The following is a 19,421-nucleotide window of genomic DNA, read 5'->3' on the forward strand; positions in this document are numbered from 1 at the left end:
GCTCACATTATTTACAGGGTCTCGCCGAGCTTGTCCTCCCCCCCACACCGGAATGCTGGAGGAGGTGTTAAATGGGTCTGCGCATCCCCCCCCCCCCGTGGCTCAGCCAAGGACGCCGCCGCCCGTCCGGAGAGATCCGGTTTCCAGCCGCGGCCTTGAGCGGCGCACGCAGCCCCGCCGCCGACCTTGTCGCCGATCTGTCTCCTCTTCCGTCTCCGACGTCCTGCGAACCCGCCCCCTCCCTCCCCGGGCTGGCGGTGACTCATCCTGCACTGACAGAGTCGCCGCGCTCCGTCTCCTGGGCCTGCCGTCCCACCCACTCTCCGCTCTACCGGCGGCCATTTCCAAAACAGCCGGCCTGAAATAACTGCAGACTGCCGCCTCGCCTTGCTCCTGTCTACTCACCGCCAGATTCTCACAGCCCTCAGACGAAGCACATTTCTCAGATATTTTTATTTCGCTGGCCGTTTGCAGTTCAGCTGCTGCCGTTTAGCGTTAGAGAGCGCAGAACAGACTCTCGCTCTGCCTCTGGAGCTGAATGCCTGTGGGAAAGCAAACGTGGCAAAAGCTCCAGTGTTCATGGTGCTCATGCATGCTGTGAACACGAGGCTTGTGTTTCAGCTGCTCTCTAGCTGATCTTTGCATGGAGTCATTAGCTTCAGCTCTCTTTACTAGCATATCCCTCAGAAATTATAGGCACAGTATTCCCAAGCCTCCATTTAAGCCAGACGTTCCTCTATATCAACAGTCTGCACTGCTTCATTCGTTTTATTACATCCAAACAAATAACTGCAAGAGGACGAATGAGCAGTGGCGTGGGGACGGCAGGTTCAGCTTCTCATTGGACGCGTGGCGCGTGCGCGTGGACGAGATCGAGCCGCCCGCGAGGAACACCGCTCCGGATACGGCCGGAGAAACGGCCCCCCGGTGGCCGAAGGCGGCTCTGCAGCGCGGGCCCTGATGTTCCGCCCCCGCGCGCGCGCTCCAGCTGGCCGGGGGAAAACGCTGCTGGTTGCGTAACGGCGGGATTAGCCGACGGCGCGCTCCAAAGCCGCTCATCTCCGAAGCCCTGGATCCAATCAGCCCTGATCTCCAGACCCGCCTGCGTTCCCCCTCGCTGCAGAATTATCGGCCAAACGTGCGGTGGAGTGAGCTCTCAAAGGCGTGGTGTTGTGGGCGGGGCGCAGTCGATGGCGTTAGCGGTGGAGAGACGGTTTCCTGGCGCAGGTTTTGGGCTCTGACGGCGTAAAAGCCCGTGTGTGCGTGTGCGTGTGTGTGTGTGTGTGAGTTTGTGCATGTGTGTGTTTGTGCTTTCTGCTACTCAAGTGAAGGATATCAGACAGCAACTGAAATATATTTGGGCCCTTATGATGTATTTTATAAATGTGGACCTAAATAAAGAATTAAAATTTGTGCGTGTGTGAGTGTGTGTGTGTGTTTGTGCGTGTGTGTGTTTGTGTGTGTGTGTGTTTGTGCGTGCATGCGCGTGCGTGTTTGTATATGTTTGTGTGTGTGTGTGTGTGTGTGTGTGTGTTTGTGTGTGTGTGTGTGTTTGTGCGTGCATGCGCGTGCGTGTTTGTATATGTTTGTGTGTTTGTGTGTGTGTGTGTTTGTGCGTGTGTGTGTTTGTGTGTGTGTGTGTTTGTGCGTGCATGCGCGTGCGTGTTTGTATATGTTTGTGTGTTTGTGTGTGTGTGTGTGTGTGTGTGTGTGTGTGATGTGCTCATCATGGCCGTTAGCGCTGTAGCTGACTGGCAGTGGCCTTGCCTCTCAGCGCTGCGCAGGTTGGCGGGCAGAGCGGAGCGGGGCGTGTGGTTTCCTCTCCGCGCAGGACGCCGGGCCGGAGGTGGACGCGCTGCGAGGGGCGTCTGTGGCTTTTTACGCCTCTCTCTCTCTCGCTCGAAGGCACGATGCGTTCCTTTCAAAATCTCCACCGCCTTTACGCTCAGCGGCACTGCGGGCTCAGACCCGGGCTTTACCTCACAAGCCTTCAGCTTCTTTAGTTTGTTTTTCATTTCCTAAATTAGATTTTCAAGCAACTCTGGGAAAAGCTTCCGCAGGTGATTATTTAACCGCCTTTAGCATGATGGTGTGGTTGCTGCGGTTGCAGGTAAGGTCGGTAAGTTTGGGAGGTAAGTTTGGCAGAGGGTGTGTTTCTCAAGATGGACGTGGTCTGCGGAGGCTGTGCTTCTGAGGAGTTGAAGACTCGTTGAGTTTGCGAGTTGAAAAGAACACGCGACGCGTTCAAAGCCGTCAAACTGCGTTTGAGGACGTTTCTGGTCACGAGAGGCGAAAAGCCGAACCCTTGCCTCTCTCTCGTCGCCCTTTTGTTGTGTTCTGACGAGCGGCCTAACGTGCGGAGAATGAACAGGAAAGGGCCGGGCCCTGCCGTTTCCTGTCTGCGAGAAGCTTTTGTTCTGGGGGGGGTTAGTGTTTTTGTGTGGTTGTTTCTTTGTAGCAGCCCTTCGTGTTTCAGGTGATTAAATCTGACGTGTGTGGAATGCATTGTGTTTAATCTTGTTGAGAAATCTCTGAGGTTTGAGCAGATTATGGTGGTAATGAGCTTGTTTGTGTTTTCGTTTTGTGTGGGCAGGTGTCAGAAGGTTAGCCTTGTTATGGGATTGTCAGAGGGCGGTGACACGCTTGGTTGGTTTGAGTGTTTTCGTGTGTGTAGTGTACATCATCTCTTTCTTGGATGTGTGTGTGTATTTTTACCTGCTTGCATGTGTGTGTGTCTGTGTATTTTGTGCATATGTGTGTGTTTGTGCGTGTGTATCTGTGCCTGTGTGTGTGTTTGTGCATGTGTATCTGTGCCTGTGTGTGTGTGTGTGTGTGTGTTTGTGCGTGTGTATCTGTGCCTGTGTGTGTGTGTTTGTGTGTGTGTGTTTGTGCGTGCGCCTGTGTGAGTGTGTGTTTGACCTCTCCCTCTGGTTTCTGCGTCTGCTTGTATGATCAGCCACTTGTCAGCTTTCAGTGGCTAACTTGTACAGGGCATGCATATACATGAGGCCCCCATTCCCTTCTCTCCCCCACTGTTTCTCTCTCTCTCCCACTCTCTCTCTCTCTCTCTCTCTCTCTCTCTCCCCCCTTCCTCTGTGCCTCCGTTCCGTTGTGTGTGGGCAGGAGAGGAGGTGCTTAGGAGAGAATGTCGGGTGGGGAGGAGCGGTTTCTGACATAGAGAAGCCTGTTGTCTCAGAGCAGCGCCTGGCCATTATTATTATTCTTTTTTTTCCCCCCCGAGCTTGCGCGGTCTCTCTCTCTCTCTTCTCTCTCTCTCTCTCTCTCCCCCTCTCTCCCTAGCCCCCCTCCTCCTCTCGCTCGCCCGTCTCCCCTCCCCTCCCCTCCCCTGGCCCAGTTGCCTAGCAACAGCAGGCCGGAGCCATGCGAGTGCGGGCGGGCGGAGTGATTGGGAGAGCAGATTGGGGGGTGATTTATGAGCTGGGCTGTGAGCACGGCGAGCCCCAGCAGCTGAAATGGAGCCTTAAAGTGGAGCCGACACGGAGAGAGAGAGGGAGGGAGGGAGGGAGGGAGGGAGGGGGGCGGGGGGAGGGCGGACCAGGCACCTGGGGCGGGGCCCTGTAAATATGACTGTGGGGTGGGGGGGGGTGTAATGAGAGCACAGACAGGGAGCTGTCGGGGCTGTGATCTCTATGCTCCCGGCCCCTCAGACCTGACCACACAGCTGCGCTCGCCTCTTTATCTGCTCTCTCTAGTCTCCTGTAATCCCTGCAGCCTGATTATTTGTGTGCGAGCGTCAGAACGCTCTGAGGCTGCGTTCGCTCAGATCTGAGAGCGGCGGTTTCTACAGTGCTGGTATTCGGCGGTGGCGTGCTGTATGTGAAACCGCAGGAGAGTGTGCTCTGCACCGTGCGCTAGTGCTGGGCTGCGCTGGGCTGGGCTGCGCTGCGCTGGGCTGGGCTGGGCTGGGCTGGGCTGAGCTGCGTTGGGCTGGGCTGGGCTGAGCTGCGTTGGGCTGGGCTGGGCTGGGCTGCGCTGGGCTGGGCTGGGCTGAGCTGCGTTGGGCTGCGCTGGGCTGCGCTGGGCTGGGCTGGGCTGGGCTGCGCTGGGCTGGGCTGCGTGCCTCAGTAACGCTGTGCAGCCGTATCGTTTCATGGGCTCTTGGCGCGGCGGCAGTGACGTTAAAGATCTCTCCGCCGTCCCCCGCCCGTGGCTGTGTGGGTTTAAATGAGCTGTGTGTAAAGCACAGCCCTACGGCTGCTCAGCACTGCGTTCCGTGCACCGAGTTCCCTCTGCCGCGTTCCGTCCGCCGTGTTCCGTCCAGTGTGTTCTGTCTGCCGCGTTCCCCACCTGAGATGAGAGAGATCCGAGTGTTGGGTAGGAAAGAGGCTGAGTGGCAGTCGAGCTCTCCATGCTTATCTCTGCCTCATCAAGGACAGGCTAGCATAGTCCAGTAAAATGCGCGCACACACACACACACACACACACACAGCGAGACTGTGACGTAATTCAGCTGCAGCCAGGCCTCTTCAGTGCAGGTCAAAGTGAAAAAGGTGTTTAGGAGCCTGAAGCACAGCTCTGCTCTGTTTCTGTGCTCTGTTTCTGTGCTCTGTTTCTGTGCTGTGTTTCTCTGCTCTGTTTCTGTGCTGTGTTTCTCTGCTCTGTTTCCTGCTGTGTGTCATATCCAGCGTAAAGGTCTGCTCATACGAAACCTCATTTACACAATATAGAGAGATCGGAGACTTGTGATCGCGTGATGCACCTCTACCAAAATACGTTTCAGTTCTTTCATTCTAAGCCTGAAAGTAACAGACATTTAACTTTGTATTAAATTTAAAATTGATGTTTTGTTTTATTTTCTAGTATGTGGCCTTCAGAAGATTTGTATTCTAACTGCATTGTTTTCCGGTGTGCTGCATGATGCGCACTTATTTTGGCATGTGGCACGTTATTTTTAAATCTTGTAGCAAATGGATACTATTTGGTTAAATGAGACCTGATATGCAGTGATAGGCAGTTGTAGAGTGTTGCTGTTAATAGCGAATGGCATTCGATTTGGCCGGATGTGTAATTCTTTCAGTCTACACTGAGTGAGAACCTTTAAATGGCAGAGCAGAACTGGTTCTAATCCTCATTTTGCAGTTGGCTCCACCTACTGGTTAATAAGCGGTGCCTCGCGCTCCCCCGGCGGTGAAATATAAATAATTGGGTGAAGCTGGTGTTCCGTTTGAGCTGAGCTGCTTGGCTTCAGATGGCACTGCGTGTGCACGCTCGTGTAGTGTGCAGTGTGCAGTGTGCAGTGTGCAGTGTGCGCTTCCCGTTTACGTGCTTGAAATGGATCCTTCTTTATAGCGTTCAGAATCTCGGGTAACAGTTAACAGTCCCGTTCCCCACATGCAGCATTCAGCTTGCATTGCCTGTTGATTTCTCGAGGTCGTTTTTTTGTTAAAGACAGTTGTTGCCCTTAAGAATAGCTTGTAGAGATTGTGGTGGTTGAGTATGCTGGAAAGAGCAGTGGAGCTGTGGCAGTGCGCGTGTACTGTGTGTAAAGTGTGTACTGTGTGTACTGTGTGTACAGTGTGTACTGTGTGTACTGTGTGTAAAGTGTGTACTGTGTGTACAGTGTGTAAAGTGTGTACTGTGTGTACAGTGTGTACTGTGTGTAAAGTGTATGGTGTGTAAAGTGTGTACAGTGTGTAAAGTGTATGGTGTGTACTGTGTGTAAAGTGTATGGTGTGTAAAGTGTGTACTGTGTGTAAAGTGTATGGTGTGTAAAGTGTGTACAGTGTGTACTGTGTGTAAAGTGTATGGTGTGTGTAAAGTGTGTACTGTGTGCACAGTGTGTACAGTGTGTAGTGTGTATGGTGTGTGTAATGGAGTCCCAGCAGGAGCTCCAGAGAAGCACTGAGTCAGGCCTCTGCGTTGGCTTTTCTTGGCTGCGGGCCTCGTCTTGCTGTAGCCAAGAACATATTCTAAACTCACGCACAGGCACATAATCCTGGGCCTCCATTCTCACCCACTCACTGCTGTGTGTGTGCGCGCGCGTGTGTGCATGCAAGCTTGTGTGTGCGCGCGTGTGTCACTGTTACTGTATGTGTGAAGGGAAAGCTCTGAATGAGTTTCGTTACAGTACACAGCTAATCTCTGTAATGGTCAGAGGGGGTGCCTGAGAGAGCAGCCGCTGTACGCGTGTGCGTGTGTATGCGCGTGCGTGCGAGCGTGTGTGTGCGTGCATATGCGTGCGTGCGTGCGTTCATGTCTGCGTTTGTGTGTGTGTTTGTGGGGTAAAGAGACTTGCAGCTGGTGCTGGAGCCCTGGCGGTGTACTCCCCTGCAGTAAACAGCAGCACACTCCACCATGCATCCTCCCACTCCATGCCAGGTTTTCTGTGCTGCCGGAGACCGGAGGCTCTCTTGCAGAAAGATCACATGTAAAGCCTTCCCCTTTGTAGTGGAAGAGCACAGAGTGACAAGCTATTTCTTGCTAGGAAAAAAAAAAAAAGCCGTCCACCTTTCCGAAACCCTGTGGATGTTCATTGTAAATTTTTGATGTACCTGTGGATGGACGCGGGGATTTGTGTCGCGCCTGTCTCGGACTTTCCCTGCTTTTCGGTGGAGTTACGGGGGCAGGAGCTCTCGGCCAGGATCGCGGAGGAGCGGGGGTTGGCTTCTGGAGCAAGAAAGTAAATCTGGTGGCTGTCTGCTCGGCTGCTTATGAATGTTTTGTCCCTTTAGCTTTTTATGGCTGGCGCAGTCGGGAGCGCTTACAGAAATAGCAGTGTTTTAGCAGTTTTTTACCCTCGTGTTTTGCACAGTATTCTTGTACGTAGTGCATTTGTAACTGTTCTAAATTGACGGTTGATATTTGCAGTGTTCTTTTTGTTGTTTTGTTTTGTTTTTTTACTGTAGTTATTTAATTAGCGTTTGGGAACTTAATTTTGCGGGACTTTGTTTTGCGTTTTCGTTGCGCTTGCTCTTGTTTTCCCTCCCGGTCTGCCGTTTTCTCTTTCTCCGTCTCAGCTTGCAGACGTGGGATTCACGAATCCGTGTTTCTTGTCATGTACCTTCAGCCGAATTTCAGCGTGAAGTGGATTTATTTGGCAGTGTACTTTCTGCGTGGATTATCCAGCTTTGAGTGCTTTGGGCTGAAATGTACAGTGTCACGGAGTGTTGAGCCAAATGCCTTTGAGTTATTTTCTCAGCTTTTGAACTTGTCTTTTCAATAATATTTCCTAGTAAAGAATCACTTTCTATTTTTATTATTAACATTGTGATTTTTTTTTTTTGTTGCCATGCCATGCTTAGCCTATTTGTATCAGAGCTTCCTGGTTTTCTATTATTATTGATATCATTATTAGTGTTATTATTATTGTTGTTGTTATTATTATTATTGTTGTTGTTATTATTATTATTATTTATTGTTTTTGTTGTTATAATTATTGTTGTTGTTGTTGTTATTATTATTGTTATTATTGTTGTTATTGTTGTTATTATTATTGTTGTTATAGTTGTTTTGAGCCACAGGCAGCCTCTGGAGTTTCCTCATTTGTGCGGATGTGAGTGCTCACCATGGCTTTCCCCTCTCTGTCCCCTCTCTGTCCCCTCTCTGCAAACGAAACCACACAGAAGCGGTTCATTAAAGGGCTGAGACAGTACGGGAAGAACTTCTTCAGGATCCGGAAAGAGCTGCTGCCCAACAAGGAGACGGTAAGCCCGGCTCCCCTCGCCACCTTTCCCCCGTTGGCGTGGCGATAGCTGGTGCGCTTTGCTGCGCGTGCAAGGCGTGCAGCGCTGGCCGCGCTTTTAAAACGCCGTGATTACAGGGGATAGTTTCTCTTAAAGCGACAGGACTTCCTCCCTAGTTAGAGAAAAATCTCATTTTCACCATATGAGCACAACTCTGTTATACTTGTACTACGTAATACTTTATGTCATCATCACAAAGTGACAGTTTGATTTAAAAAAATTCTTATTGTCACAGTCAACAGTACAGTTCAGTTTTCTATGGTTGCTGAATTTTTTTGAATGGCTATGGTAAAAAAAAATAAATAAATAAACTTGGGGTGGACATTGTTGCGGTATGTCAGATGGCACACACACGCGCACACACACACACACACACACACTGTAGTGCCAGTTTAACTGTGCGTTTGACCATGACACTTGGGAACCCCGAGGCACCGTAATTGTAACTCCTAACCTGGAGCCGTTTGTTTGCTGTTCCGTCTTCTCGTGTGTGGGTGGCGCCTTTATCCACGTGCACACAGCTGTCACTCATAACATTCATCTGTGAGGCCTGTCCGTCAAACCCGGGCTTCAGTTAGACCCTCACTGTAACACAGAGGCCAGCGCTGGTAGCATGCTCTCCTGTGCCTGCACACCCGCATTACATTTCCTATCTGTAATAACAATTTTATTACTATTATAACCTTTTTTAAAAATTATTATAATCGGCACACTGTAGATAGTGCTAACAATACCGCTGCTCACATGCAGTAGAAGTTGGGTTTGGACCCACAAACGTGCGCTACATCCTGCTTCAAAGGGTGCTGTTCTTACCGGCGTCTGGCCCGTCGTGCCAGTGTTTATATTCAGGAACGGCAGGTGTGGTTCTGATCCGCTGCTTCAGGTGGGCCGACCTGTAGGGAAGTATGTCAGAACTGGGTCGATGGCTTGTCCAGATGTTCCAGAAAGATCTGTCCGCTGTTTCGGGGTGGGGTCAGGGGGTTACGGATAGGTTTGTGTGCTATCTTTGGTTATAATTTCTGTCTTGTTAATTTAAAATTAGGCCTAATTTTCCAATTCAGCACATTGGAAGAACTGAAACAGAAACTCAGCCATGAATGATTTAAAAATAAATGTAAAAAATCACAGGACTTGTTTTTGTAGAGGGTTTTATTTTTTGGTAACGTCAAGTTTAAAGAGAAGTTGGTTTAAAGTGTAAGGGTTGTTTATTGACAGTTGCAGGCCAGGAGCTTTGATACTGTAACATGTAAAAAAGGTGGTATTCCGTACCAGTGCTTGTGTGTATCATTGCTCAAATGATGTCATAATAAAGTGCACATCCATTCATGATTTCTATTCATAATTTTATTGATTGCTGCATATTGTGGAACATACTGTATTTTTTGTGCAATTAACAACAAATTTTTTAAATCAATACTTACTGTATCTTAGTGCTGGTGTTAAGATATGATTTTCTCTCAGGAAGTGGTGTCATGTACGGTGTGTGGTTCAGTCACGGTCAGCGCTGATGAGGGGTTCTGATGGCAGTGGTGTGGGTAGTGGGGGAGGTTATCCTGATTGCAGTGGTGACTGTGGGGTTAGTGTTTCTGAGTGAGGGTTGAGTGCACTTTGTCTGCAGCGTGGCTGAACGCCGCTCTGTCCCAAACTGCACACTCAGTCTGTGTTTGATTGTTGGCAGCCCTTCTCGCCCCGGCTCTCCCACAGTGAAATATGGATTACAGTAACTTTAGACCCTGTACAGTTACCGCACACGTTCTCTTACACGTGCGCACCCCCACACACACACACACTCTCACTCTCACTCTCACACACACACACACTCTCACTCTCACACACACACACACACACTCTCACTACACACACACACACACACACACTATCCTCTCACACACACACACCACACTCTCACTCACACACACACTCTCACTCTCACACACACACACACACACCACACACACACACACACACTCACTCTCTCACACACACACACATCATCTCTCCACACTACACCTCTCACACTACTCTAATCAAATGAACCACCCTACACTCATAAACATCACCTTCAAAAAACACTACTCACTACATACACAAGCCACTTTACCTCACACACAATCTACACTACACACTATCTTTTACTCTCTCACACATAGACACACACTGCTCTAGTCACACACACACACACACACTCTCACTCTCACTCTCACACACACACACTCACACCCATCCACACACACACACACACACACACACACTCTCACTCTCACACACACACACACACACACACACACTCTCTCTCACACACACACACACACACACACTCTCACTTTCACACACACACTCTCACACACACACACACACACACACACACACACACACACACACACTCACTCTCTCTCACACACACACACACACTCTTAGTCCTTCCCTCTCTCTCTTTCACACATACGTTGGAGAGTGAGAATGAAGGACCACCCTGCCGCTGTCGAGTGGAAAATCAGGCCGTGTGAAAATAAAAAATGAGCTCAGCCCAGGGATAGATTTACAATGCAGAGCCCATTTACCCTCCAATAGCAGATCTACAGCAGTATTTTGTCACACTATTTGTTGCTTGTTTGTGTAAATTTAGAGATGAGGAAAAACTGGCGGTTGCTATGTTGTTCTGCTGAAGTTGTTTTCCGAAGGCTGTGTCATTTTGAGTCTGAGTCCCTCCCCACAGCAGCCTGTTGTTCACTCGGGCGTTTGCGTCTGCAGTGATTTAAAGCCTTGCTCTGACTGCTTTTAAATTAACAGTCGCACAAGCTTTCCGTCTTGCTTTTTTCCCCCCTGTCTAAGCGCACAGCTTCTTCACAAGTCGCTTGGCGTGTAATGTAACGGCTTCAGGTACGGCGCCCACGCTCGTCGGCCTCACAGACGAGGGGCAGCGAGGCTCTGCCGGAGCTCACCTGCAGCCCGCTGGATCTTCGTCTGATGTTCTTACATTTCTACTGACGATCCCTTTTTAATACTCGCAGCTCCGATCCCGTGACTGCTGCTGTGATTAATTATGCATTCTGAATACTTCAGAAGTGGCTGCGAGTTCAGAGAGTCTGGGAGCTGGGGGTTATAATAGGCGCAAATTCACGCGTCTCACGGATCCCGTTCGACGGCGATGTCGTTCGCCTGCGTTAACGGGTAACGAGTGAAACGCAGCGCTCTTTCTCGCTGGCTCAGCGGCCCGAGCGCTCGCCCAGGCCTTTCCTGCCGCCCGAGCGCCCCCCCCACCCCCCCCCCGACTGGAGCGCTCGGCAAACAAAGCCCTGAGCGCTCGGGAGCGGTTTGTTCTGGCGGCGAAGGGCGAGCGAGGGGAAGCGGTCTCCCCCGCCCGCCGCCGCGGATTCAGTCACACCACGTCAGCGTTGAGCCCGCGAGCCGTCGCCACGGCAGCCCGGTCGGCCTTAGCGACGGCGTCGGGCTCGTTCACACAGAGCCGGGTGAGACTCGTTCTCCAGGTTTATTTAACGGAGACCTGCATTCGCATTAATGCGCTTCGCTACTGTGTATGCGCACATGACCCGTCCCTAAATAACACGCTGAATACCGTGGATGACATACAGAAATGCTCGAAGCCATCTGAACATCTACATTTCAGCTTTCTGTCAGTGTTCCCCCACACCATAGTTTGGATGTTTACAAACCGCAACATTAGAATCATATTTCACTTGTTCTATATTGATTGTGTGCACGCTGGGTTATATCGAATGAGGATTTTAAAAAATGAAAATCAGTGGGACTGTGTGAATCCACTCGAGGTAGAGCTCCTCTGGTATAAAGGAGTTAGAAGTTGTGCTCTGCCTGTTAGACTGGTGGTTCTGTGTAATGTAGTCTGGAGAGCGGATGCAGGTGATGTGGGGGGGAGGGTTTATCATCCCTGAGGAAGGTAAGTAGAATGATGGAAAAAAGGATTGTTGGGATTGGCACGGGAGTCACCAGACTAACAAATAATGAAGTTCCATCCTCCCAGTGCTAGAGGCCAGGGGTTCATTTTGTGCAGAAAGTCATAAAGTCTACCCTTTAAATACAGAAAGGGGAGTAAGAGAAGGGAAGGGGGGGCGGGAGGGGGGGGCACTTTAGACATAATGAAATGGCGGCTTTCTCCAGAGCTTAAAAGCTCTCTCCTTTTTCCGCTGAAGATTGAGCTGGCGTTGGGTGCGTTGGGTGCGGAGGGGAAGCTCTCTGCGTTAAGTGCTCGTCCGCACCCTGCAGGCTCTCGGCTCCTCTCCCTGCACCCCGTCCTCTCTCCGAAAAAAAGTTTAATATTTTTGAGGTCTGGAGGACGAGGAAAGATGGCAGGAAGAGAGATGGAGAAGCACTAATATTTTCCTACCCACCTACACTCTCTCTCTCTCACACACACACACACACACACACCTACACCCTCTCTCTCTCACACACACACACACACACCTACACGTGCTCTCACACACACACACACACACACACCTTCATGTGCTCTCCCTCACACACACACCTACACATGCTATCCCTCACACACACGCACACACACCAACGCATGCTGTCCCTCACACACACACACACACACACACACACACACCCCTTGTCCGTCCATTAAAACATTGAAGCACTGGAGCTACACTGCTCCGTGCTGTGCCGTGCTGTGCTGTGCTGTGCTGTGCTGTGCTGTGCTGTGCCGTGCTGTGCTGCTGAGGGTGGAGCCGGAAGCTCTGTGCTGGGGCCCCAGACAGGCCCATTGTGCTGGGGCCCCAGACAGGCGCATTGTGCTGGGGCCCCAGACAGGCCCATTGTGCTGGGGCCCCAGCAGGCATTGTGTGGCCCAGACAGCCATGCTGGGGCCAGACAGCGCATGGCTGGGGCCCAGACAGGCCCATGCTGGCCCCGACAGGCGCATTGTGCTGGGGCCCAGACGGCCTGTGCTGGGGCCCCTGATGCTTGCTGTGCTGGTGCCGACAGCCCTGTGCTGGGGCCGACAGCCATGTGCTGGCCGACGCTGTGCTGGGCCCGACAGCCTGTGCTGGGGCCCCAGACAGGCCCATTGTGCTGGTTCAGCGGCGGGCTAATGAGAGAGCGGAGCGCAGCGCTGCCTCTGCCCCGTCAGCTCTGTTTCCAGCCCACAGGCAGCTGCCTCTGCTGTGTAAACACGCCCGCAGGAACGCTGTATGTGAAGCCAGGGGAAGGCCGGGAGGGGAGCTGTGTGTGTGTGTGTGTGCGTGCGCCTCTGTGCTGGACTGTGCCGGCGTCGCTGTGTTGCCTGTTCCTTTCTAAGCACAGTTTCCTCCTCCCAAGACGTCGTCGCCGTGTCGTTCGGCTGGCCCGTGCTGGAAATGGCTCCCTGCAGTTCCTCTCTCGCTTCTCTCGCCCATGCAGGGTGCGCATTACTTCAGCTGAGCAGACTTCGCTTTTCCTTACAAACAAATAAAGAAAAGGACCTGTAACGGCGAGACATTCCGCGAACGGCGTAACGAACTGTACGCTCGTCACGCGGCAAACGTTGGCCGTCGCTCTCCGAGCTATTTTTGAGAGCGCAAACAATCTAATCTAGCTGCGGCCGCGGGGCCGGGTCCCGGGCCTTGTACGGCCCTGTTTTGGCTCCGCCGGCTCGGACACACCCTGCCCATTTGTCGGGTCCTCTCCGGTGCCCCGAGAGCGTTAGAGACACGGGGGCGGGCCGCTGGGGCAAATCAGTGTCCGCTGCCCAGCGCTAACGGGCTCCTGTTAGCCGTAGCGCTCCGGTGGGGATCCGCTTCCGTTCTGGCCCTGGCGCCTGTGAAAGGGAGAGGAGGGGGCGGAGAAATATTTTGTTGAGGGGTGAGAAACGGAAAAGAGCCGAGCGTTAGCCCGCCACGCCAGAGGAGGCTGCTGGGACCCCCCCCACCCCTCCCCGCCGTGGGCTGGGACGGCACGCCGATCCCGCGCTCCCCGGCCAGCCGGTGGCAGATGTTTGCCCCGGCGCGAGCCGTTAAAAACGACAGCGCTGGCTGTCCCGCTCCCTGAAGCCCGCCCCCCCGGGCCAAGTGTAAATATTTAGTTTGAGCCGTTAATTAAAACGGCTGAAAGGCGGGGCGCCTCGTGCCCCCTGCGCTGGCGGCTGGCCGCCGCTCACGGACCGGCCCGATCGCTCGGCCGTCCTTACCGTCCCGCTGCTGGACGGCTGCGAACGGCGTGCGTCTGTTTTTATATCCGCGTGGTTACGGCGCTTTACGGACACGGCTAACGGGCTATCGGGCTAAAGGGGGTCGTTGGAGGCGTTTTAGCGATTCTGAGCTTTTGGCTCTCCAGTTGGAGCGTAGCGGAGACAAAGACGCCGTCTGCTTTTCAGCTGCCTGTGCTGTTTTTGTGACATTCTAGGCCCGTGCAGGTTTGGGTTTGTCAGCAGGAAAAGGGAGATGGCTCCCACGTACCCCCCCCCCTCGCTCCCCCCTGTAAAAACGTGTCTCAGCAGCACAATGGCTTTCGCAGGCAGAAGGGCTTACTGCAGGGAAACGCTACTGCAGCTTCCTGCGCCTCTGACCTGCCAAAAGCCAGCTTATTCCCCCTCTTCCAGCGCCAAACCTGACACGCCGCCCGTTTAACACCGCCCCCCACCCCCCACCCCCAGCCGTAACCACGCTGGGCTTCACACAACTCAGAGGTCACCCGCGCTAACCGCTAAAATAGCCTGTGCCCCTGTCTCCCCGTTGCAGGTCCTCACACAGCCTCTTCTGTCTGCCATTAAGGGAGCGGGGAACATTCCGGAGGGAAACGCTGATTTGTTGACCTCAGTGGAATGTGTCTGTGTGTGTGTGTGTGTGTGTGTGTGTGTGTGTATAAGCATGTGTGTCTGTTGAAACCCTAGCTGATATGTCTGTGTTTTAGCCTGGATTGGCCTGTTTCCTCTGCACTGGTCAGCTCATTTCATTTGGCAGCTGAGGACAGAGACTCGGCCGCAGCCATTCGTCCTCTTCCTTTAATCCCGCCCTTTTAAAGCAAATTGACGAGACCTGCAGTCAGGAAATTACATTTAAGCGGTAATACATATTTGAATTTTAAAGTTGTTAAAATCCTTGTGGCTTAAAATGAAACTACAGATGGTGCGTGGAGGTGTGCCCAACGCAGCGTTGGAGTTTGTGTTCAGTGTATAGATCCCGAGTCGAGACGTGTTACGCCATCGCTCATTCGGAGGATTTATTTTCTGAGCTGCAGGTGGCTTGTTAGAGTTTCCTAACCTAATGGCGTTCGGCTCACTTTCAGGGCCATGTGTGAGATGTGAGGTGAGCTCAGATGAGCTGAGAACATGGCCGTGATGACCGAGCCTATTGCTTGCGTGCTCTCCCATCGGCACGCACAAAGTTTCAGTCATCCAGGGCTCAGTCAGTCAGCAGGGCTCAGTCATCCAGAGCTCAGTCAGTCAGCAGGGCTCAGTCATCCAGGGCTCAGTCAGTCAGCAGGGCTCAGTCATCCAGGGCTCAGTCAGTCAGCAGGGCTCAGTCATCCAGGGCTCAGTCAGTCAGCAGGGCTCAGTCAGTCAGCAGGGCTCAGTCAGTCAGCAGGGCTCAGTCAGTCAGCAGGGCTCAGTCATTCAGGGCTCAGTCAGTCAGCCAGGGCTCAGTCGTCCAGGGCTTAGTCAGTCAGTCGTCCAGGGCTCAGTCAGTCAGCAGGGCTCAGTCAGTCATCCAGGGCTCAGTCATCCAGGGCTCAGTCAGTCAGTCATCCAGGGCTCAGTCATCCAGGGCTCAGTCAGTCAGCAGGGCTCAGTCAGTCAGCCAGGGCTCAGTCAGTCAGTCGTCCAGGGCTCAGTCATCCAGGGCTCAGTCAGTCAGTCAGTCAGTCAGTCAGTCAGGGCTCCTCACCCTCTACCACAACAACTGCTGGCTCCCTTTAACTGTCATTATCTTCATTGGTGCAGACAGCAGGTCATCCATGCGAGCAGTGTAGGTTATGTCAATTTACGGTAGACACACCAGCGGCCCCCCCTTCTGTTTCATGAGAAAAACAATCCGCTCGAGGTCAACTCATCTCACTAAGTTTGCTACCTGTTATATATATGCACATGCGCGCGTGCAATACGCACACATACAATGAACCAGAAAATCCTGCCACTGCTAGATTTTTCCCCTGTTAGTGGAACAAGGGAACCGATTTCCATCTCAGTTCAGAAAACAGGCACAGTCCCTCGTGTGTCAGATGCCAAGAAACACAGAGCCAGCTTCCCAAAGGCAGACAGACGTACCAGTCGTGGGCTTTTTAAGACCCAACAACACGCCTTCATTGGTCGCCCGCCATCCAGTCACAGATCGGCTGCAACGGGCTGCGCTGTGAGCTGTAAGCGAATAGGTGCCTGCGGCGATTTCACAGACTGCTCGGGTTCGGGGTAGAGGAGAGGAGAGGAGAGGAGAGGAGAGGCGAGTGCATTTGAGCGAAACGGTTCATTACGCAGCCATGTTGTTTTTCCAGCACTTCTCCTGCGTGTGTGTGTGTGTGTGTGTGTGTGTGTGCGCGCTGTGAGCCACCTGCCCATTTTAACAGCGCGCTCTTAAAACTGCATCGCTGAGGGGCACGAAGGAAACGCAGCATTTCAAACACCGCCGTTAAAATAACATCTGAAGCGCGCTACGTCTGAACTTCTGTGAGCAGCATTAGCCCAAAATGGGCGCCGCGGTAGTGTGCTAATACTGCTATTATCTCCACAAACAGGAGATCAAGTGACTGCACGTCTTGCATCACGTATACGCCAATTTCATATACAGCACGCCACCATGTTTTCATTGTGAAAAGAATTCTTGCAAAATATGTGCATTTAGTAGTATGAGTAGTCTGTTAGTTGGCAGGTACACTGTAACCAGTGACCTAAATGCTTATGTATGTTTTTGAATTAGCAGTGCTATTATGTATTAAAAATGCCCCGTCGTGTTTTGTCAGACAGCGCTTTGTTATTAAGCACTGTAAACACTTGTTAGCGTGTCATGGGGTGTGTGTAGGTGCACTATGATTAAAGAACTGCGGTTCCTTAAGAATTCACTCTGCGATTGCATTTCTCAGTCCAGGGCGGGGCGTAGCTGCTGTCAGGGTATGGGCAGAGTGCTTAAAGGGATCCTCTCTGAGACGCTCGTTACCTGCTGCTTAAGCGTGTGTGTGTGTGTGTGTGTGTGTGTGTGTGTGTGTGTGTGTGTGTGTGTGGAAAACGCCGTCGGGGTTAAATCTGTGTGTGTGAGAGCTCCCGCCCCAGTCTGAAACGCCGTGGCTTTGGTTACTGTGTTCTGAGGGAAGGGGAGTGTGTCTCTCAGGCTGCTGTGTCCCCGGTGCTGGTTCTTCCTCTGGAGCCCTAGCCTGCTCTGACACTGTATGCTGTCACCCGTCTCACGCACCGGCTGTTTACTGTGGGACAATCAGTTACATGTCACGTACAGTATCTGAGCCTTGAACGTTGAAATATCATGTTAAAATGGTTATTAAATATGGATGTATTAATGTTGAAAACATATAACACATAAAAACATAAAAATATAAATTACCAATTAAAAATAACTAAATGATTAAATGTTTTTTCGCTGCAAAAGTGTCTAGATGTTCCAGTTTTTTTAATGTGCATATTGAGAATGGCAGAGAAGGCTTCCATCGGTAATTTGTGAGTGCAGGCACCCTTAGTTTTTGTGCAGAACCCAGTGATATGAACGTGAAGGTTCTGAAGATCCATGTCTTGTGGACAGGTATCCCCCTTCAGGTCATTCATTTTTCTCCCCTTTTTCACTTAATCTTCATTTCTCCTGCTCCTCTCCTTCTCTCTCCGGTCCCTCCCTCTTTTCCTCCCTCCCACTCTCCATTTGCGAGCTGCAGCCTAATTCATTTGGCCCCCTGTCAGAGTGAAGGCCTTGTGTAGCTCCGTCACAAATCTGTCAGGAAAACAGAACCCATCTGTTCCTGTGCAGCCCTGTGTGTGGGGATGAGAGCATAAACACATAACTTCTGCCTGTGAGGCGAGCACAGTCAGCCAGCGCGTTTACATGGCCTGCAGAGGTAATGGAACGAGCTTCGGCAAATGCGTTTGCACATCATGCATATCTAACGGAATAAGCTTCAGCTAACATGTTTACTCATCACACACAGCTAACGGAATGAGCTTCAACCAATGCGTTTACACATCATACGCAGCTAACGGAACTAGCTTGAGCTAACATGTTTACACATCGCGCAAAGCTAACGGAACTAGCTTCAGCAAATGCGTTTACACATCATTCATATCTAACAGAATAAGCTTCAGCAACGTGTTTACACACAGTAGATATCTAACAGAATCAGCTAACTAGACTAACATGTTTACTCATCACACACAGCTAACGGAACTAGCTTCAGCAAACGCATTTAAACATCACATGCACCTAATGGAACTAGCTTCAACCAAAGCATGTACACTACGCGCAGCTATCGGAACATAATAGGCTTCAGCATACACGTTTTACACATCATGCACAGCTGGAGAAGCTACATTTCACTGGAGTGTGCATTCCTGCTTGCGTGTGTGTGTGTGTGCGTTTGCGTGCCAAGCGACTGTCTGTTTCTGTGCGTGCAAGCGATTCGAGTGATTAGCAAACTGGTAATGCCAGTGGTGAAATGTAGCTGCCTCACCCCTACACTCCCACCTGGAGGGCTTTGGGTTTCGGGTGTCGAGGATTAAAAATAAAATGGGCGCAGTGATAAGTAATCCCCTGCTTTGTCATCTAATCCCCTCCCCACTTCCTCTGAAATATCTACAAGATGGATGCTTAATACACAGATTAAGTTGTTACTGTTTGGTGTTTAGTTTATCGCCTACACTGCTACCAGTGCTGAAGCAGGAACATATAATCAATTTTAAAGATCACAATTTTCAAAATGGTAGCTTGGAATATTCTTTCTTTCTCTCCCACTGATGTTTTTGCTTTGTGAGGCTTATCGCGTTACGGATGGACGGGTCCATTTGGTGTGTGTGTGTGTCTGTCTCTATAGGTCTCTCTTAGTTGTAGAGTGAAAAGAAGCTAAAGCTAGCTACGTGCATTTTGGAGAATCTCTGCTGGTCTATGTCCGCTGCAGTTGATTGAATCTGACGTATGGCTCTGGTTGGATAGATATAAAGTTATATATCCTAAATATATAACACAACAGACATATGCTTCATCACACACATTCTAGAGGCAAGATAAAAGTCTAGACTATCCAATCTTGTATTACTGTTATTATTGTAGTAATATAGTAATAATAATTATATTGCAAATGCATTATGTCATCAACAGTAGCAATGTGTCTCTGACTACTTGGCACATTTGAGTTGCAAAATGTCTGTGCACTACCTTTTTTTTTTTCTTTTTCTTTTTTTAAACCTAAAATGAGTCTTGGCAAGTTTGAGTGATTCCTGGAAAATTGTGGCTCTTTGTGCTTTCTGCTTGCGTCTGGCTGTTTCAGAAGAGCCACTTTGCTCTTGATGAGTTAGGTGTTTTTTCCCCTCGCTGGAGCGCTAGGAAGTCATTTGCATGTTGAATACCATAGCAGTTTTTTTTTTTTTCCGTTCGTCTGTAAGGCCAAACAGAATAACAGTGTTAATTATTCTACCTCCCTTGCCTGAACGCGATTCGACATTGTGACACTGTGCTGGGGTGACACTAAACTCATTGGCACACACTGTGTTCTGCTCTATGAAGTGCTGATAATACGCACACGTAACACTTCTTACGGCATCAGTATATATTCACA

The 19,421-nt window shown here is 50.9% G+C and overlaps 1 protein-coding gene across 1 annotated transcript in view; it reads left to right on the plus strand.

Moving 5' to 3' along the window:
- The window catches only part of rerea (arginine-glutamic acid dipeptide (RE) repeats a), a 136,691-nt gene that overhangs the window by 98,078 nt on the left and 19,192 nt on the right, over positions 1 to 19,421 (plus strand). Inside the window, 1 exon segment of the mRNA XM_064305032.1 lies at positions 7,584 to 7,664. Within this exon segment, the coding sequence (XP_064161102.1) occupies positions 7,584 to 7,664 (81 nt within the window).

The sequence above is a fragment of the Anguilla rostrata genome, chromosome 13 (genome assembly GCF_018555375.3).
Source record: "Anguilla rostrata isolate EN2019 chromosome 13, ASM1855537v3, whole genome shotgun sequence".
In the NCBI taxonomy this organism is placed as follows: Eukaryota; Metazoa; Chordata; class Actinopteri; order Anguilliformes; family Anguillidae; genus Anguilla; species Anguilla rostrata.